The sequence below is a fragment of the Mastigoproctus giganteus genome, chromosome 14 (genome assembly GCF_048544385.1).
Source record: "Mastigoproctus giganteus isolate SK-2022 chromosome 14, ASM4854438v1, whole genome shotgun sequence".
NCBI lineage: Eukaryota > Metazoa > Arthropoda > Arachnida > Uropygi > Thelyphonidae > Mastigoproctus > Mastigoproctus giganteus.
In genome coordinates, this window is record NC_143588.1 from 27610477 (window position 1) to 27633299 (window position 22823).

General features: G+C 38.2%; 2 protein-coding genes across 2 annotated transcripts in view; one reads left to right on the forward strand and one right to left on the reverse strand.

Annotated features, from left to right (window-relative positions):
* The window catches only part of LOC150075031 (ras-related protein Rab-5B-like), a 132335-nt gene extending 128975 nt beyond the window's left edge, over positions 1-3360 (reverse strand). The window contains exon 1 of the mRNA XM_090388977.1: positions 3130-3360. The gene's annotated coding sequence lies outside the window, so the exon portion shown is untranslated. The remainder of the gene's footprint in view (positions 1-3129) is intronic.
* Positions 3361-3868: 508 nt separating this feature from the next.
* Positions 3869-22823, forward strand: part of LOC150075032 (EF-hand domain-containing family member B-like) — a 243532-nt gene continuing 224577 nt past the window's right edge. The window contains exons 1-3 of the mRNA XM_090389053.1: positions 3869-3924; positions 16034-16208; positions 16806-16905. Coding sequence (XP_090245179.1) covers positions 3907-3924; positions 16034-16208; positions 16806-16905 — 293 coding nt within the window. The 5' untranslated portion in view covers positions 3869-3906. The remainder of the gene's footprint in view (positions 3925-16033; positions 16209-16805; positions 16906-22823) is intronic.

Consider the following 22823-nt stretch of genomic DNA (forward strand, 5'->3'; position numbering starts at 1 on the left):
CCTTTGTAACCACATCATAATATCCAATCAAATTTGTCAGACAATACTTTCCCTTAACAAATCCACACTGTTTCTGAATTATTAAAGACATAATTAAAGGAGGTTATGTATATTTAAGGAGGTTATACCCGGAACAGAAGTTAAACTAACTGGTCTGTAATTACTCGTGTCACCCTTCGATCCCCCCCTTTGTGAATTGGGGACACATTTGCACATCTCCAGTCCGTGAGGATCTTCCCCGAGTCCAAGGATGCTCTCATAATTATGGCTAAGGGTTTGCTTACTTCCTTTGCCGCCTCCTTTAATTATGTCTTTAAGTAAATCCCACATCAGTACACTGTGATCACTGTCACTTAGCAGTTCCTTTAACTGCAAATTCTTTATACACAAATAATCACTGCTGATAACCAGATCAAGAGTAATTCTCTCTCTGGTTACCTCCCGAACATGCTGCTGCAGAAAACCATCATCCAATAAATCCAAAACTCTTGGTAGTGACCAACCAACAAGGTCTAGTCAATATCTGGGAAGTGAAAATCTCCCATTATAACACAATCTGATTTAATTGCCCATTTCTATTTCTCTGTACAGTTGTTCATTGTACTCATTAGGCCTATACCACACTCCTACTCTCATTTTTGCTTTTCCAGTGCTTATATCACACAAAACTGACTCAACATTGCGCTGTTCATCTATGTCAACTGGATGCACTTCCTTAGATTTTGTTTTTCTTAATAGCATAACCCTTCCTATCCTTTCTGTACACATTGTACTTCCCAAATTCCCAAATTCCAATTTTGCACTGCTTATATCTGTGTGACACCACGTCTCTGCTAGTCCAACAATATCCACCTTTAGTGTACATCAAGTATACATGCACCTATTCTTATTCTTAGTTACTCTGGTGCCTCCGTAGCCAGGTGGGAAGGAGCAGCAGTGCATATAGCACACGCTTCTTGATTAGACTGGGGTTCGAGCCCGTCACCACCAAATACAGAGGATGCGGAAAGGTCAGGGAATGACCACCGCATATCCCGGAGCAATATGGCCTTAGTTGCTAATGCTCCTAAAAACCAAATAACAAACAATCTTAATTACTCTAACACAGTCTATACACATGTATTTATTTGGTTTCATGATGACTCCCACCAGTCCCTGATACACTAGCACCCCACCCTCTACTCATTCTAATAGAAGCAGTGCAAGAATCACTTTCACCTCTGCTTGCGGCTACTATTAACCTGTGAATCCCCCCCAAACTAGCAGGTTTCTGACCCATCTAACGCTGCCTTGATAGCATCAGCAAATATTCTTCAGCATTTCTATTTAAGTGTATCCCAACCCTGTAGAAGCAGCCTCTCTTATTAACAAGCACAAACCACACTGAGGAAAATTCTATCCCATGAGCCTTGCACAATCCCTCCAGGGCCGAATTGATTGACAGGGCTTTCATCATATACTCTCTCCTATCATGTCTGGGCAGAATTGCAGACACTTTCAAATTTAACTCAAACTCATGACGTTTTTTTCTGCACTGACCTGTACTTGTTAAGTAAATCTGCAAATCTCTTACTCTTAATATCATTAGTACCAACGTGTACAATATCACCCTTTGTGTCCTTAAAAGATGATATCTGTTTTACAATATAGTAGTAGTATGGCACGTGATGCAAGAAAGCAAGTGTATGATCTTATGCAGCATCAGCCAAAAAAAAAAAAAAAAAAAACACACCATTCCCTCCTAATGCCTGTCCAGTTACTACTTAAATTTATTTAACCTATCAACTTCCACGACAGATGGAAGAATGTTCCAGCAATTAACCACTATATCAACAACTGTTGCCTCTGGCAGACATACCCTGGTCCTATTCCACCTATCATTTTTACACAATATATTACCCATGTCCCTGACAATAACTAACTCCTGTGAGACAAGCACCTTCTGCCTTGGAGATTGCCACATGTTCCTTGATGCACAAGAGTGAGCTCTGGCTTTGAGTTGGGTACCTGAGAGCTTGATGGGTCCTGGCAACCTGCCGGCACTGCTCAGAGAAATTCATATCTGACTGCACATAATCCCCAGGTCTTTTTTCATTTTCCACTATCCTGAGTGTAGCACCAAACAGTCAATACATTAATCTGGAATTACTGCTATCATTATGCAGTACCTTGCATTGGTCAATGTTAAACTTAAATTGCCATTTCATAATTCATCTGCATATATTTTATAGATCTTGTTGCAGTAGCATACCTTGTGTACTGTTATTAACCACCCTCCCAACCTTTGCATCATTTGCAAACTTGCTTGGGGGAAATTACCTTAAAAAATGAACTGAAAATAGTTCATTTTTTAATAAAATGAAAAATATGAAAAAGTCTATAAATAATACTAATCTCAGATAAGAAATAATAATTATGAATTAAATATTTTCTGCAGTGAGCTTTACATAAACAGTAATAGGAAGCTACAGGCTTTCGCTGCACAGGCAAAAAAAAAAAAAAAACGTGTAGATAAGAAAATGCAAATTATTTGCTTCCCTCCTAACATAGGTAACTGTCCAGTTGACCTCTGAATTTATTCAAACTGTCAGCCTCAACAACCTTTGAAAGTTAATTTCAGTAATCAATGACTAGCTGGCTTAAACAAAACTTAATACAATCTAGTCTACATCTCTTCCCCCGTAATCTGCAAACTTATTTTAAAATCATGTTTTAAAATCATTTTGTAGATCGCGTTATGTAGTGTTTGATGCGGAGGAAGGGGGGGGGAGTATACAGCAATGCCCGTTCGTATTTTTATATCTGACCTGTTGTCTAAATTAGCCTATCTGCACTACTACCATGCTATTACAATTTCTTGTGCTCTAATGGTACTCACAACAGTTTCTAGTAAACTGTGCAAATCGGTTGGTGTAAGTTCGCATATGTAATTCAAGTTCTGATTGAAATATCTGAAATCAATTATTTTTAAATAATGAATGGTGTCTATACTTTTTTAATCGTTATAACTAGTTTAAACAATCTATTAATTACTTTGCGATGTAGATAGCAATCAAAGTTTTTTCACCTCAAAAGTTGAATTATTTATTATTTATAAATATACAGAAGAAAATTATTCATTAAACTCACCTGCTAAATCATTTAATTTGTAGTCATTACGGCGTAAACAAATGTGAAAAATAAGACTGTTTACTAAGATTTATCTGAAACGTCAACGATACCACCTACACAGACAAGCAACTTACAGTGAAAAATGCGTGTTTAAGTCTCCGAACAACGTCACTTCGATTGTACATTGAATATTCGATAACCTTGATATTCAGTTCCGTTATTAATTTATACTGATCTATTAAGACGCAAAACTTTTTTTACAATTTCATATTTGTCATTGAAATAAATATAAAAAAAAGTAATTTAGAAATACGATTCTTACGGATAATAGTATTCAGTGCCTAATAGCGACGCCAAGGAGGAAATGTTACCCGTTTTACTACCATAATTTCATACAAGATGTTGCTATCATCAATTTGATTCACAGTTTGTACATGGTGAGTGGACCAATTTCCTGAAAAAGGAATGATATGTTACTTGATTTTTTTTTTTTTTTTCGCTTTAATCTAGATGTTTAGTTCTGGATTGCTGATTGAATATTTTAAGTATAATCTGATGATAACATATACGACATTAAAATTTTTATGATATTAAAATTATTCTGTTGCTAGGAAACGCCGTGAGTCAGAAATGCATAACGATAGCGGTTTTTTCGAATGCCTTAAAAGTATACGCTATTATTTATATTTGGTATAAGTGGGCAATGAAGTTTCATTTCGTGTACATCACGCACACATATAGAAAAACTGCTAGAGGAATTTTTTACATAAGTTATATGTACTCATTTAATTTGGGATGCATTCAACTATACGAGTAAGTTTGTACAGTAGTTCTCTTGCTATGACATTTAGTATTTGACCTTGATTATTTTCGTTTTTGTAGTCCTTTTATGGCAAACAAAGCAGAGCACGGATTGAGATAAGTTACGAGAGAATCATTATTTATGAATTTGAAATCCAGGAATGGTTTTGAAAGAGTGCAATATGAGCTTGAACGTTATTCTTTTCCATCTTTGAATATATTACGAGTGTACAAAATTTCTATTTTAACTTTATGGAACTTTCTGCAAGATGTTAAGGTGTACATTTTAATATGAAATGGACTGAAAGTTTACAATGATGAGACATTATAATTATTAGTAATACGTTTCATAAGCAGCCGCTTTCAAAAGAAAAAAATATATATATCTTATTTCATAGGGAATAAATAAAACAGTTGTCCAGAGATAATACTTTGGAAGAGCATTTGACAACTCTTGGCCTAGGTTCTCTTACATTTATTAAAATATCTTTTGAAATAGGAACGTGTAAGCATCAGATCTATATCACCATGCTAGGTTGCAAGAAAGCAAGTGCTTATGCAGCATCACACAAAAAAAAAAAAAAAAAAAAATTAGAAAACAATCCCCTCTAAATATTTGTCTAGTTCCTCCATAAATTTATTTAACCTATCATCTTCCCCAACAACAACAGATGGAAGTTTGTTCCAGCAATTAACCACTCGCTGGCTAAAGGCAAATTTCTGCACATCTATTCTACATATGTCCTTTCTCAATTTCAATTTATGCCCCAGAAGCTTCCATCAGAATTCAGCATGCTCAACCCATTCAAGGCCTTATACACCTCAATCAGATCACATCGCAGGTGCCTAGTCTCCAGCTGCTGCAATTTGCAGAACTTAAGCCTCTCCTGGTAAGAGGATCCCTTCATTCCCCTCACCAATCTTGTTGCCCTTCTCTGTACACGCTGAAGCAAATCTACATCCTAAAATTAGGCCTCCAGACCTGCACACAGTACTCAAGGTGTGGCCTGACCATTGCCTTATACAGAGGGACAATCACCTCCTTTTCCCTGCTAGCAAAATTCTTGTATATCATTGACAACACCTACAGAGGCACAATCACTTCCTTTTACCTGTTAGCAAAATTCCTTTCTATCATTGACAACACCCATGACCTGCCCTGGCAGCCTGTCTGCATTGCTCAGAAAACTTCATCTGACTGCACAATTACTCCCAGGTCTTTTTCATTTTCTACCACCTTAAGTGTAGAACCACACAGTTGGTACGTTTCTCTGGGTTTACTTCTACCCATAGGCAGTACTTTGCATTTTTCAATGTTAAACTTCAGTTGCCACTTCTCAGCCCATCTGCCCAAATTTTCTAGATCCTGTTGCAGTAACACACTGCCATTAGGTTTCCAAACAGTAATGACTATAACTACTTTGGCCCTTTTAGTTTCATTTTGTTTTTGTAATTGTTGCATTCAAAATGCAAAACCTGCTTAATTTCCTCTCTGCATTGTGCATCTACAAAGGCATCTTTTGTACATTATGTTCAGCTACAGAATTCTGCATATACATGTCCCACAAGTGCATGTAATATGGACTACTTGATTTTTAGAATTATCTTTGTCATTATACAGGATATGCAGAAATTTTGCTAGCAGGGATAAGGAGTTGATTATCCCTTTGTATAAGGCAATGGTCAGACTACACCTTGACTAAATACAGGTCTGGAGGCCTCATTTTAGGAAAGATGTTGAGTTGCTGGAACAAGTACAGAGTAGAACAAAGGATTACTCTTACCAAGAGAGGCGTTAGTTTTGGTGATTAGGCACCTGTGAGGTGATCTGATTGAGGTGTACAAGGCCTTTAATGGTTTGATCAAGCTCAATGCTGATGGGATTCTTCCTCTTGCACAGATTACTCACCTGAGGGGGTATACATTCAAATTGAGGAATGCCAGTTGTGGAATAGATATGTGGAAATTTGTCTTTAGCCAGCGGGTTATTGATTGCTGGAACAAACTTCCATCTGTCGTGGAAGTTGACAGCTTAAATAAATTCAAGGCAGAACTAGACAAACTTTTGGAATGAATGGATGTGTGAAATGGGAGAGGTTGTTTTTTTTTTTTTTTTTTTTGGCTGATACTGTATGAGCTTGGTTTCTTGCATCATTAGCATTAGTAGAGGCATATGATGCAAGCTTATGCAGCATCAGCCAAAAAAAAAAAAAAAACTTCCACTTCTCCGTTCGTTCGAAATACCTGTCCAGCTGAGCCTTAAACTTATTTAGGCTATCAACTTCCACGACAAGGGATGGAAGTCTGTTCCACCAACCAACTACCCGCTGGCTAAAGGCAAATTTCCATACATCTATCCTACATCTGTCTTTCCTCAATTTGAATTTATGCCCACTCAGGTGATTATTCTGAGCAAGAGGAAGAATCCCATCAGCATTGAGCATGCTCAAACCATCCAAGGCTTTATACACCTCTATCAGATCACCTCGCTAGTGCCTAGTCTCCAGACACTGTAATTTGGAAAACTTAAGCCTTTCTTCGTAAGAGCAACCCTTTGTTCCATTCACTAATCTTGTTGCCCTTCTCTGTACTCGTTCCAGCAGCTCTACATCCTTCTTGAAATGAGGCCCCCAGACCCGTATTCAGTACTCAAGATGTGGCCTGACCATTGCCTTAGACAAGGGAATAATCCTTATCCCTGCTAGAAAAATTCCTGTATATCATTGACAAGACACCGTGAGCTACTCTTGCAGCCTGTCTGCACTGTTCAGAGAAATTCATATCTGCCTGCACAATTACCCCCAGGTCTTTTTCATTCTATGCCACTGTCAGTGTAGTACCACTGAGTTGATACGTTCCTCTGGGGTTGGTGTTTCCCATATGTAGTACTTTACATTTGTCAATGTTAAACTTCATTTGCCACCTCTCAGACCATCTGCTCAACCTTTCCAGATCCTGTTGCAGCACCATAGTGTCAGTAGTGTCCTTAATGACCCTGCCAACCTTTGTATTGTCTGCAAACTTGGATATTAAGCTTGATATATCATCATCAATATTATTTATAAATACAGAAAACAATAATGGACCCAACACTGAACCCTGAGGGACTCCAATAATAACATTAGTCCACGATGAGCAGTGTCCATTGATTACCACTCTCTGTCTTCTACCCCTCAACCATCTCTTTATCCATAGCAGCAATTTGTCTCCAATGCCACACTGCTCCAATTTGTGCAGCAGTCTTCCATGTGCAACCGTATCAAAAGCCTTTCTGAGATCCAAGTATATAATATCAAAGTTATTCCCTGCATCCAATTCTTTTGTGACTGCATCATGGTATCCAATTAATTTGGTCAGGCAAGACTTCCCCTTAACAAAACCATGCTGTGTCCGAATTACTTAACAAGTACAGGTCACTGTTGAAAAAACAGGGGGATTGGGGGATACAAGGACTAATAGATTAACAGTAGCCACTGGCAGAGGTGAAAGTGATTCTTGCACTGCTTCTATTGGAATGAGCCGCAGCCTGGAAAATAAGATGCAGGATATTTCAGAGACTGCTGGGAATCATTGGGGTACAAATAAACACATAGGTTGTGTTAGGGTAGCTAAGAAAAAGAACAGGTGCATGTATACTTGCGTGTACACCAATGCTCGGAGTTTAGTAAATAAATTTGATGAATTTGAGGTATTGCTCAAAACATCAAAGGCAGATATTGTGGGGATTTCAGAGACGTGGTGTCACTCAGATATAAGGAATGCAGTACTGGAATTTGGGGAGTACAATGTCTACAGAAAGGATAAACAGGGTAGGAAGGGAGGAGGGGTTATGCTATTAGTTAAGAAATACATAAAATCCAAGGAAGTGAAGCCAGTCGACATTGCTGGAGAGTGCAGTGTCGAGTCAGTTTGGTGTGACATAACCATTGGGAGATCAAAATTGAGAGTAGGAGTGTGCTATAGGCCTAATGACTCTGATGAGTATAATAAGAAACTGTACAGGGAAATAGAGTGAGTGGGCCAGTAAATCAGAGAGTCTTATAATGGGAGATTTTAATTTCCCAGATATTGACTGGAATTTGGGGGCTGGTCACTCACACACTAGCAAGGCTTTTGTGGATTTATTGGATGATTGTTTTCTACATCAGCATGTTCGGGAGGCAACTAGAGTGAGTAATACTCCTGATTTGATTATCAGTAGTGATTCTTCATGCATTAAGAATTTGCAGACACAGGAACCACTAGGTGTCAGTGATCACATTGTGCTGAAGTGGGATTTACTCAAAGAGGTAACTACCATTAGGGGTAAAGGGAAGGGTTATTGCTTCTGTAAAGGCGACTACGATGGACTGAGACAGTATTTAAATTCTATACAGTGGGACCAACTGATGATGTTACCAACAGCAAACTCAAAATGGGAAGCATTCAAAGAACTTATCTTGGAAGCTACTAGGCTTTACATACCAACTAAGAAATATTGTTCAAGGTTCAGGCCTAAATGGATGTCAGATGAACTAATGAGACATATGGCAGAGAAGAAAAATGCATGGGATACATATAAATTAACATGTGACACGGAAGCCTATGATAGATGTAAGTTGATCTGTAACCAAGTTACAAAAGAGATTAGGCAGGCGAAGGCAGATTACGAGAAATCTTTGGCAAGGGATGCAAAGAAAAACATCGAGTTCTTTACTTATGTAAACTCTAGAAGGAAGGGGATGAATCAGATTGGTGCACTTGATATCGATGTTTCAACTGTTCATGATCCTGCTCAGGTAGCTAACAAACTAAATCAATATTTTTCATCTACATTCACGCATGAGGAGTTATTCAGGAAGGGGAATGCCATAGATGAAGTAAACACTGGCAGTGAGCTAAATGATCTTGTAATAATTGAGAGTAAAGTGGAGGAGAAATTGTTGAAGATAAATACAAGAAAGGCACCTGGGGTGGATGGGATCTATCCAGTTATATTAAAGGAGGCAGCAGAGGAAGTAAGCAATCCGTTAGCCATAATTATGAGAGCTTCCTTGGTCTCAGGGGAGGTATCCACAGGCTGGAGATGTGCAAATGTAACCCCAATTCACAAAGGTGGATCAAAGGCTGACACAAGTAATTACAGACCTGTGCGTTTAACTTGTGTTCCAGGAACATTAATGGAAGCACTGGTTAAAGAAGCATTGTAGGATCATCTTGACAAGAATTCAGTTATAGCTCAGACACAGCATGATTTTGTTAAGGGAAGGTCTTGCCTGACCAATTTGATCGGATACTATGATGTAGTCACAAAAGAATTGGATGCAGGGAATAACTTTGATATTATATATTTGGATCTTAGAAAGGCTTTTGATACTGTTGCACATGGAAGACTGCTGCACAAATTGGAGCAGTGTGGCATTGGTGGCAAATTGTTGCTATGGATAAAGGGATGGTTTAATGGCAGAAGACAGGGAGTGGTAATTAATGGACACTGCTCATCGTGGACTAATGTTATTAGTGGAGTCCCTCAGGGTTCAGTGTTGGGTCCATTGTTGTTTTATGTATTTATAAATACTATTGATGGCATATCAAGCTTAATGTCCAAGTTTGCAGACGGTACAAAGGTTGGCAGGGTTGTTAAGGACGCTACTGACGCTATGCTGCTGCAACAGGATCTGGAAAGGTTGAGCAGATGGGCTGAGAGGTGGCAAATGAAGTTTAACATTGACAAATGTAAAGTACTACATATGGGAAACAGCAACCCCAGAGCAGTGTATCAACTCTGTGGTACTACACTGACAGTGGTAGAGAATGAAAAGGACCTGGGGGTAATTGTGCAGGCAGATATGAAGTTCTCTGAACAGTGCAGACGGGCTGCAAGAATAGCTCATGGTGTCTTATCAATGATATACACCAATTTTTCTAGTACGGATAGGGAGGTGATTATTCCCTTATATAAGGCAATGGTCAGGCCGCACCTTGAGTACTGTTTACAGGTCTGGAGGCCTCATTTCATGAAGGATGTAGAGCTGCTGGAATGAGTACAGAGAAGGGCAACAAGGTTAGGGAACGGAACGAATGGTTGCTCTTACGAAGAAAAGCTTAAGTTTTGCAAATTACAGTGTCTGGAGACTAGGCACCGGCGTGGTGTACAAAGCCTTGAATGGTTTGAGCATGCTCAATGCTGATGGGATAGTGCCTCTTGCTCAGAATAATCACCTGAGAGGGCATAAATTCAAATTGAGGAAAGACAGATGTAGGATAGATGTGCGGAAATTTGACTTTAGCCAGCGGGTAGTTGGTTGGTGGAACAGACTTCCATCCCTTGTTGTGAAAGTTGATAGCCTAAATAAATTTAAGGCTCAGCTGGACAGGTATTTTGAACAAATGGAGGGGTGAAGTGGAAGGGTTTTTTTTTTTTTTTTTTGGCTGATGCTGCATAAGCTTGCTTTCTTGCATCATATGCCTCTACTAATGCTAATGGCCTCCCCGCTCACCGGACATGAACTCTGTGGTGCATCTTTGGTATGCTGTGGAAAGATCCATTCAACCTTTGGATCCTCCACCCAGGAATGCAACGGAATTATGGGCAGTGTTGCAGCAAGCATGGATGGAAATACCTGTGGAACACTTTCGTGAACTAGTAGACTCAATGCCTTGCCGTGTGACAGCCCTTATCTGGGTGAAAGGCGGGCCTACCTGTTACTTGGGAGGTCCTATGATTTCTGTCCACTCAGTGTACATAATAAAATGCTGTAAAATTGGAGCAGTGTGGTATTAGGTTAAGTTACTGCTATGGATAAAGTATTAGCATTAGCAATGGCCACATGGTGCAAGGAAGCCTGTGGATTATGCTGAACCATCCAAACAAAAAAAAATAAAGTAATAATAAGAAAAACTTTAAAAAAATAAATAATTAATAAAAGAAAAGGAATGGACATAGACAACCATGCGATTCCCTCCTCCCGTAGGTAATTACCCAGCTTACTGTTGAATTTCCCCAAACTGTCAGCCTCTATACCCATGTATTTAACTTATTCCAGTAATTTATAACTCGCTGGCTAAAATAAAATTTCCTGCAATCCAGTCTTACATCTCCCCCTCTTAACTTGAAATTATGGCTCCTAGTTCTATAATCATTTATAACTGTGAAAATTTCGGCCTCATTCATTTTACTTATGCCTCTCAGCCTTAAACATCTTAATCAAGTCTCCTCTAAGTTGCCTAGTTTCCAAGCTCTGCAACCCGCATATTCAAAGTATTTCCTCATATGGATGGCCTCTGGCCAATCTCACAGGCGAGTTACCTGTCTTTGGATCCTTTCAAGAAGCACAATGTCTTTAGGTGCAGTCTGCATTCCTGAACATGGTATTCCAAATCTGGTCTAACAATAGCATTATATAATGAGATTATGATGTCCTTATCTCTACTAGCAATTTTTAATAATAATTGATACGACACCATGAACCTTCCTTGCAAGCTGTCTACAATACTTGGTGGCACACCCAGGCTCCTGAGCTGGATATCATCATTCTTCTCTTTCTTGGTGATTCCCTTCTACTTCTCTCTCTCGGAGTGGTTCAGAAATTTTTTTTGGCTGGTGCAGCATAAGTCTAAGGCTTCCTTGCACCATATGGCTAATAATAATAATAATAATAATAACAACTTCATGTCTGACCGTATCATAACACCCAAGTTCCTTTCGTCCACCACTGGCTTTAGTTCAACTCTATCAAGTGTATAAGTTATTTTGGGGTTACTATTCCCCAGGTGTAATACCTTACACTTTGCTGGATTAAAGCATAGCTGGCACTTTTCTGACCATCCATGAATCTGGGTCACTCTGAAGAAGCTCTGCTTAGCGATGATCATTAACCACAGGGGCTCACACCTGGTTATGTATGGGCTTGGCACACCCAGGGTCCTGAGCTGGATATCATCATTTTTCTCTTTTTTGGTTATTCCTTCCTACTTCTCTCTCGGGGTACTCAAAATTTTTTTGACTGGTGCAGCATAAGCCTCAGACTTCCTTGCACCATATGGCTAATAATAATAATCTGCAAATTTAGATATCACACCCTGTTTCCCTTTATTGATGTAATTTATGAAAAACAAAAACAACAGTGATCCTAATATTGATCTTTGGGGAACCCCACTTCTTACATCAACCCAATCTGAGGAATAACCATTTATCACAACCCTCTGCCTCCTGCCCTGAAGCCATCCAGCTATCAATCTAAGGATTTTCCCTGTGATTCCAACCTATTCCAGCTTATAAAGTAATTGCTCATGTGGGACTGAGTCAAATGCTTTGCTGAAATCCAAATAAAAAATGTTGAAATTATTCTCTAAATCCAGCTCTTGAGTGACCCTGTCAAAACAGCTAACCATATTAGTTAAACATGGATTTTACCTTTACAAAACTATACTCGAGGAGTATTCAGAATTCCATTTTTATCTAAATGATCCTGAATTCCACCCTTGATCATTACCTCCATGATTTTCCCTACTACTGAAGTTAGACTGACTTGGCTGGTAATTTACCCACTTCACTCTTAGAACTGCCATTATGTATTGGAGATACATTGGCATTTTTCCAATCCAACAGAATCACTCCTGAGTCCAGTGATGCTCTCATAATTAGTCTGAATGGTTCTGTGCCACTCACTTGCTGCCTCACTGAAGATTATAGGATATATGCCATCAATCCAGGAGCGTTACTGGCCAGTAGACTGAAGGTTTATTCATTTAATAAACATGAAATTTTAACATGATTAATTACATTTTTTTTTTTTTCAAGTTCACTGCCATAATTTCTCATTGATAAAGGATTTTTCTTCAAAAGGGATGATTGAGTGAGAGAGGGCAGAAGATTGTTATCAGTGGACACTGATCTTCTTGGACTAATATTATCAGTGGAGTTCCCCACGATTGGGTGCTGGGCCCATTGCTTTTTTTTTTTTTTTTTTTGTATTTATTGATAGTTATGAAGGTATATCAGGCTTAATGTGTAAGTTTGTAGATGATAGGAAGGTTGATGATGATGGTATGCTACTGCAACAAAATATAGAATAATCAGGCATTTGGGCTGAGAAATGGCATTTGATGTTTAACATTGACAAATGCAAAGTACTGCATGTGTGTATATTAATCCCAGTTTAATATTGCAACGGTGTGGCACTTCCCTTAGGGTAGTGGAAAATGAAAAAGACTTGGGGTAATTGTGCAGGCAGAGATGAAATTCTCTGAGTAGTGCAGACAGGTTGCCATGAGAGCACATGGGGTTTTGGCAATGATATACAGGAATTTTGCTAGCAGGAATAAGTTGGTGATTATTCCATTGTACAAGACAATGGTCTGGAGCCCTCAATTTATGAAGGATGTAGAGCTGCTAGAGCGAGTACAGAGAAAGGAAACAAGATTGGTGAATGAAACAAAGGGTTGCTCTTAACCCAGAAAGGTTTCAATTCTGCAAATTGTGGTGTCTGGAGACTAGGCACCTGTGAGGTGATCTGATTGGGATGTTTAAGGGTTTGAATGGATTGAACAAGCTGAATGCTAATGGGATTTATCTTCTTGCTGAGACTATATGCATGATGGGGGGGCCTAAATTCAAATTTTGGAATGATGGTTGCAGAAGTTTGCCTTTAGCCAGTGAACAGTTTATTGCCGAAACAAACTTCTGTCAGTTGTTGTTGTTGTGGAAGTTTGATAGCTTAAATATATCTAAGGAAGAACTTGACAAACTATTGATGAAATGGAATTTTTTTTTGCCTTATGCTATACAAGCTTGATTTCTTCCACATTTGCCATTACTAATGCTAATTGAGTTACAAATCACAATTAATCAAACACCTTCTTCAGTTTAGTAGAAAAACTAAAAATAATTTTTTTTATAATTAATGCAAAAAGTCTCACAGATAGTAATAGTAATGGAGGCATGTGATGCAAGAAAGCAAGCATATGAACTGGAAAAAAAAAAAAAAAACAATTTCACACATCCATTCCCTCTAAATGCTTGTCCAGTTCCTCCTTGAATTTATTTAAGCCATCAACTTCCACGATGACAGATGGAAGTTGGTTGTTCCAGCAATTAACCACCTGCTGGCTAAAGGAAAATTTCTGCACATCTGTTCTGCAACTCTTTCCTCAATTTGAATTGTCTGTGTCCCCTCAGCTACTTAATCTGAGCAAGAGGAAGAATCCCATCAGCATTCAGCTTGCTCAACCCATTCAAAGCATTGTATACCTCAATCATATCACCTCGCAGGTACCTACTCTCCAGGTGCTGCAATTTGCAGAACTTAAGAAGCCTTTCTTTGTAAGAGCACCCCTTTGTTTCCCTCACCAATCTTGTTGCCTCTCTTTGTACTCATTCTAGCAACTATACATACTTCCTAAAATGAGGCCTCCAGACCTGTACACAGTACTTTAGGTGTGGCCTGACTATTGCCTTTTACAAAGGGATAATCACCTTCTTTTCCCTACTAGCAAAATTCCTGTATATCATTGACAATACCCCATGACTTTCTTTGGTAGCTTGTCTGCATTGCTCAGTAAACTTCATATCTGACTGCACAATTACTCTCAGGTCTTTTTTCATTTTGTACCACCATAAGTGTAGTACCACACAGTTGGTACTTTTCTCTGGAGTTACTTGTACCCATATGCAGTATTTTGCATTTGTCAATGTTAAACTTCAGTTGCCACTTCTCAGCCCATCTGCCCAAATTTTCTAGATCCCATTGCAGTAGCATACTGTCATTAACAAACCTGCAAACCTTTGTATCATCTGCAAACTTTGACATTAAGCCTGATATACCTTCATCAATATCATTGATAAATAAACAAAACAACAGTGGGCCCAACACTGAACCTGGGGTGACTCCACTAATAACATTAGTCCATGAAGAGCAGCATCCATTGATGATCACACTGTCTTCTCCCACTCAACCACCCTTTTATCTCTTGTAGCAACTTACCCTTAATACCATAGTGCTCAAATTTGTACAGTAGTCTTTCATGCGCAACAGTGTCAAAAGCTTTCCTGAAATCCAAGTATATGATATTAGAATTATTTTTTGCATCCTGTTCCTTTGTAACCACATCATTGTAACCAATAAAATTGGTCAGCAAACAAACCCATTCTGTGTCTTAACTATTACTGCAGTCTTGTCTAGATGATCCTGGAATGCTTCTTTAACCAGTGACTTCATTATTTTCCCCAGAACAGAAGGCCTATAGTTACTTGTGTCACCTTTTGAACCCCCTTTGTGAATTATGATACATTTGCACACCTCCAGTCCATGGGGACCTCCCCTGAGTCCAAGGATTCTCTCATAATTATGGCTGAGGGTTTTCTTACTTTCTTTCCACCTCCTTAATATAACTGGATAGATCCCATCCACCCAAGGTGCCTTTATGTTTAATTTCATCAATTTCTTCTCCACTTTTCTGTCAGTTGTAATAAAAGCATTAAGCACCACGGTACAGTTTGATTAACTTCTGACATTTTCTTCCCTTAATAACGCCACATATGTGAATGTAGATGCAAAATACTCATTCAGATATTCAGCTATCTGAGCAGGATCATCAACAGTCGAACCATCAATATCAAGTGAACCAATCTGATTCATCCCCTTCTAGTTTATATAAGTAAAGATGGCACATGAGCAGATTTATTCCATTTATGGTGCAAGTGATGGAGGTGGGTTAATAACCAGTTTCCCCCTCTTGAACATCAAGTTGTTTTATACACCATTTTTCTCCATTCATTTAAAATTTTGAAGTGTCATGTCCTTCCTTGTTTCATCTTGGCCCTCGGTGGCTTGCTGCTTTCTTGGTCAAAATAAATAGGAAACTCGTAAAAGCAGCTTGTAGAATATAGATACCGTGGATTTTTGATCCTTTTTTGGGTTACTCTTTGTGTACTATTGAATAAACCTTATTGGACTAAAATTTTACACTCCCCATGTCCCATGTGATTAGTTGCTTATTAAAAGAATTGCATATTTAAAGACACAGTCATCACTGAAGTCATTGTTATTTAAATTTTTAACAGCAGTGCACAATTAAAGTTAATTTAATATTCCTATTTTCAAATTGAAAAAAAAATTATAAAAATTATCTTATAATCTAGGAACTTGTAAATCCTCCACTTCGGACAAGGTACACCCAGCATGCTGTAAACTTGAAGGAATCAATCTATGCAAGTTCAAAACTGGCACCATTAGGTAGAGGCCCATTAGTTACAAATCATCTTCCACATTATGTGGACCCATTAACTTGCCAGTTTGGAAGACCTAGTGACATAGGTATGTCTTTTTTTTTTTTTTGTTAATTTTGTTTTTTTTCCCATAAACTGTTAGTGCTTATTAAATTGCTTCTTCCATAAAAATGGTATTCTCATATGACAGACATGGAGAAATCTGTTTCAGGCCTAACTTCTACCTTCAAAACTTATTCAAGTTTTATATACTCAAATCAAAATACAACTGGACTTCTTATCCAGAAAGCTTTGGACCAGAGGCTTCCTTAGCATAAGAAATTACAACGTACATAAATAAAAATATTTACTTTATCTAAAGTGTTAGTAGGTACAAATTCTAATATCACTATAATCAAACTATACCATTATTTTTATTTTGTCCAGTCAAATTTAACAAAACCCTATTTTTAGGTCTGCTGTATTATGAAAATCACATTAATTACAGATCTAAAATCCCCCATTCAGAGGAGAGCAGTTAAAATTCTAAAAGTATGCCATTCATTTGGGTACATCAGTAGTTAAACACATATTTTGGAAACTTTTTTTACAGAATTGAGCAAGAATTTTTTTCTAATTTAATTTTCAGCTTTTCTGAGTGGGTTTGTATATGCGTTATATTACAGATAGTTTTATATTTCGTTAGGGGATTATGTTGGAGATTTGATGTTTCCTCCTTCACCAAGTGGTGCAAAATATCCATTTGGAGGACCAACAGAATATAAAGAATGCTTACAGACAAATAAGTATGTATAATAAATATCATATTTTTAAGAAATGTGTATGAATATATAGTGAGCTGGATTAATGTACTTACTCTAAAGAGTATTTTTTTTTTTTTTTTTTTAATTTAGAACAGCCTAAGCCTTACTGAGGAGGAATATATCAGTAATAGTACAGGTCTATTTACAGTTAATATACAGTGTCAAATGTCAGTCCCCAGCAGCTTTCACTCCCCCTCTTACGGCAGCGAGAGGATCAGAGTGGAAGCAGAGGGTGCGACCAGGCTGGCATGCACGGAAACTGAACTTGGCGTGTTATATTGTAAGATCACTCATCGGTGAAGACAGGATATTAGAGCTGGAAAAGGAATTAGAAAATGTGAATTGGAATATCATCGGTTTGGCTGAAGCAAGAAGAAGAAATGAATCACTTATAAGTTTATCAAGTGGAAATCTGCTGTACACCAATGGAAACAGTGAAAGGAGTGAAGGTGGAGTTGGGTTTCTGGTCCATAAAGATTTTAAAAACAACATTTTGAAATTCAAATGCACATCACCAAGGGTGTCAAGACTAATACTCAAGATTTCTAAGAGATACAAGCTAAAGGTTATAATGATTTATGCACCAGCATCGAGCCATGATGATGAAGAGGTTGAAGAAATGTACATCGAAATTGAGAGTCTTCTAGATGAGCAGAAAACCCACTGCACTATTATTATGGGGGACTTCAATGCTAAGGTTGGAAAAAGACAAAACAGTGCAGAAAGGGGAACTATAGGAACTTGTGGAATTTGCAGAATATCAAGAACTGTCAGTAATGAACACTTTTTTCAAGAAAAGGGTGAACAGAAAGTGGACATGGAAGAGTCCAAATGGATTAACAACTAATGAAATTGACTTCATCCTCACTAACAGAAGATATATTGTGAATGATGTTACCATCCTGAATAAGGTAAATGTTGGAAATGATCACAGAATGGTAAGATGTACACTTGATATAGATGTAGGAAAGGAGAGGAAAAAACTGACTCGAGTAAATAATACAAAGGTCTTTGAGATAACAGAAGAGGAGAAAAAGCAGTATGTACTGGAACTTAAGAACAAGTTTGAGCTTCTGCAGACTGCTCAGGACCAAGATATCGACGAGGAATATTACAACTTTTTGAAAGTGATAAAGCCCAAGAAACCTATAGGGAAAAAGAAATCCAAAGAAGAAAAAATTAGTCAAGAAACACTTGTCATGATGAACCGAAGACGACAAATGAAGAGCAAGAAAAACACTGACAGGGAGAAAATTGAGTATACTGAGTTACAAATATATGCAAAGCCATTAGAAAGAGACTCAGAGACGACATAAGAAGATTTAACACAAGAAAAGTAGAACAAGCATTAAGGGAAAACAAAGGATTTAAATAAGCAGCCATGAGCAGTAATACAGAAAGACAAATGATACTGAAACTGAAGAATAGCAATGGTATACTTATAAACAGCAGAGAACGCATAATTCAAATAGCAGAAGACTACTATAGAGAATTATACAAGGAGTGAGAAAGATGGATTGCAAAGTAGCAACACATACGACATACCCAATATTCTTCCTGATGAGGTAGAACATGCATTGAAAAATATGAAGAATCAGAAAGCCCCGGGGGAAGATGAAGTTACTGTAGAGTTGTTAAAATTGGGAGGAAGAGACATAACACAAAAACTGGCAAGGCTCTTCACAAAGTGCATTAGAAAAGGTGTGACGCCGAAGCAGTGGAATAGTGTAATCATAGTTTTGCTGCATAAAAAAGGAGATAAATTGGAAATTATAGACCAATTAGCTTGTTATCCCACATCTACAAGTTGTTCACAAGGGTCATTACTAACAGATTAGAAAGAATACTTGATGAGAATCAACCGAAAGAGCAAGCTGGCTTTAGGACAGGATTCTCAACTATGGATCACCTTCACGTAATATCACAGCTAACGGAGAAAGCAAATGAATATAAAACACCATTATGCTGGCATTTGTGGATTATGAAAAGGCATTTGACTCCATACAGCATAAGGCAATGTTTCGGGCACTAGAAAGACAAGGCATAGATACCCCACCTATTATGATTTTGAAGAAAATATATGAGAGTGCTACCTCCTTTATTAGACTAGACAAAGACAGTAGGAAATTTAAAATTGAGAAAGGAGTTTGACAAGGAGACACAATATCTCCGAAGCTGTTTACTGTTGTCCTTGAGGAAGCTTTCAGAAGATTAGACTGGTCGCAGAAAGGAGTCAATGTTAACGGAGAGTACCTAAACCATTTACGATTTGCAGATGACATTGTGGTCAAAAGCCACGATCCCAAATAATTAGAGGAAAATCTTAATCAGTTAATTAGCACAGCTAGTAAGGATTTTGAACTAAAGATGAATATGGCTAAAACAAAAGTAATGAACAAGTATGCCACAGAAAGGGAAATAATGATTGAAAAGGTGGAGTCATATACTTATCTGGGACAAGTTATTAGCTGTAATAATGATAAATGGCTGGAAGTCAAGAGAAGTATAAATTTTGGATGGATAGCATTCAGGAAATATTGTCACATACTGAAGAGCAATATCCCAGTTTGTCTGAAATGTAAAATAATGAACCAATGTATACTCCCCACCATGACTTATGGAAGTGAAACTTGGGCACTTACCACCAAAAGAATGGAAGAGAAGCTGAGAACTACACAGCAAAGAATGGAACGAATTATATTGGAAATCAGACTGTTAGATAAGGAGAGAAACACATGGATTAGGCAGCAAACTCAAGTAAAGGACATTCTTATCAAAACTAAAGAACTAAAATGGTCTTGGGCAGGACACATAGCTCGAAGATATGATGACAGATGGACTAAAAAAATAACAGAATGGTACCCAAGAGGAGCTAGAAAAAATCCTGGAAGGCGGAGATGGATAGATGAAATTCACGAGTTTGTGGGTAGTAAATGGATGGCCAGTGCTCAAAACAGAAGGAACTGGAAAGTTGCTGGAGAGGCCTTCATCCTGCAGTGGATTGAAAATGGCTGATGATGATGATGATGTTGTCGAATGTCAATATCATTGTCATCAGCCATTTTCAATCCACTGCAGGATGAAGATGATGTTGTCGAATGTCAATATACAGTATATACAACGGAATATCATATTTTACAGGCAATTTGCATTTAGGCAAAGATTTTTGTATTTCTAACACCTTTGTTGTTATATATTCTTATTTGCTAATAATTTATATTTACTTTGTGTGAATTGTATTATTATTATAGTTATCCATTTTTTTTGTATTATTTCTTATTGCATTTATTTATTTTTTTATTTAATTTGTTTATTGAAATATCGATAAATAATATTACGTTTATTATTTTATTTTTTATTGTTATTATTATTTAAGTAATCATTTTAATTTAATCATTTAAATTAAAGCATGAGTACTGCACCCTCAGATGTCTGAGTGGAAAGACCAAATTGACTAGTGACAACATCAAGAAAGCTGATGGGACCTTCTTACGATCACCGTACGAATGGCTGCAACGGTGGAATGAATTCTTTAAAGCATTGTATAATCACGACCCACCTCAGGGACCACCAGCAGCTGCACCACTGATCGATCCCCCTGAGGTCTCCATGGTCGATGTCGAGCCTACATCATCATCATCATATGTACACTCAGCTGGTGTGTTTCCTGGCGCAAGGGGTGCAACAATGCAATTTAGCTATTTTCGACCTATTTAGCCTTCCCTGCTGAGATTCAGCAGGAAAGTTTACCATCCCCAGCCCCGTGGAGGCAGGTCGCTACCACCCTTTAATTTTTAGCTATTTACACAATTTTTATTACGATCTGATTGCTCTCATCAATACCAAATCAAAACTTAAATCAATTTAGAAGTCATCTAAAATTTGTACCATAAATACATCTATATATATTTATATATACAACTTATGTATATTTATATACACAACTAAATGCACCATATTTACATTATATATATACACTATGCACCATATTTACACCAATTATTATATACACAAAAATGTACATTTGCAACGACAAGCAGTTGCTACACAAAACTAACTTCCGCTAATGTGCGGGAAAACTCTTATTTACAGTAGTGCTCCAAGTACTACTTACTTATATACAACTGTACATTTTATACAAACTTAAACTAAGACTGAGAACTGCAAAAAGCAGCACACATTGGGGGAGACCGACAGTCAAAAGGAATCCAACACTCTCTGCTGAGCAGCAGGAGAACTGACCAAAAGAGAACTGTACCAGAGTAAGTGCCTATGGAGCTGTTCCATAAGCAACTTTGCTTTTAATCACCTCAAGGTAACGTTTGTAGATAGGGCATTCCCTACTACACACTGAGTGGTCAGTAGTACCTCCGCACTTCAAGCAGTTCGCACAGGTAGGCTTCTCGCCCTTTTTCAGGGCAGTCCTTCTGAAAGTGTCCCTCACCAGCACAGTGGCCACAAACAGCTTTGGCTTTACAGCTTCTTGCTTGATGCCCAAAGGCAAAGCACTTAAAACACTTAACCGTAAGAAAGATGTCACGCACCTTGTATGACGACCAATGTCAAATCACTCTGCCGTTCTCAATCAGAATGTTCCGCAACTCTGTGAGAACCTCAACGATCCAGTTTTTCGTATCTTTATTTGTAACTTTTGCAATAGACCGGATAACAACACTTGCTTGGAATTGAGCTCTATCTATCCCTTGAGAACTGAAGTTCCGCTCGAACATCTCAGACAGGAAGACTCGAACATCTCAAATCAGCTTTTTCGACATCTGGGTCGACGTCATAAATAATTAGGTGCTTGCCTAATTTCTTAGGGACTTCAGTTTTCATTCCCTTTGCCTTAATTGTTTCACAGTTTAAAATCTTTTGTGCATCTTCTTTACTAGCTACTTCCAGTACAACTCCTGTGTCCTTAATAGTTCTCAGACGACGAACATTGACACTCTTTAGAACAGGCTTTACAGTCTGTAAAACAACTTGTTTCACATCTTCACTGGTCTTAAGAGAATCTGTATCAGCCTTTATTAATATGGTGTGCACTTCCTTCTTTTTTGGTGGTAAGTTCGTCTGGCTACGCACGACATCCGCATACGAAGTAGGCGCAACGTTGACTGAGGACTGACTCGTCTTCAACATCGCCTTGAGCGACTGTTTCTCCGCAAAAAATTCTATTGCCTTGGCTTCCAGTTGGTCCCACATACTGAGAATTTTTTACATCGCCGCTCTGTTAACTTTGTTCGAGTTGTTAAACATATAATTATGGAGATGCTGACGCACTATCTTCAATTCCTTGAAGTTTTCCTCTTAGTCTCCGTCCTCATCGGAGGAGTCCTCTATGAGCCGCTTCGTGGCAGTTCTCTGTACTGACTCGATAACTGACAAGTCAGTAGACGAGTCTTCTTCTATTAAGCATGCACGGTCAACTGGATCGTCGCACACAGGAACGTCATCTCCTCATTGGTCAATCTAGTCAGGCTTAGCTTAGCTCGTGGCTGAGCTGTAGTCAGGTCTTTTGACATAATGCAACACAACAATAAATAACAGTTTATGGTAACACAATGTTCATTTCCAAAGAGTCCCACACTACACAATCTATTTAGACTAACAAAGTCTGTTAGTCAAGGCCTATTTAGCCGACCAGGACTCGCCTGCCCGCCCACCCCGGACTGCGTGGAAGTAAGGCCTACCAGTTAGCAGTAGTCACTGCACAGTAAAACAAGAAGTCTCTTGTGGAAGCACTAAGATCACTACAATAAACGCTAGATAAAACTAATAAGAACATTGTGCACCCAGACCGCCAAAATGGTACCGGGGCTGTCGAGCCTACAGTAGAAGAAGTGAAAGCAGCCATACAATCCCTAAAGAATGGCAGAGTGGACCAAGTCACCACAGAG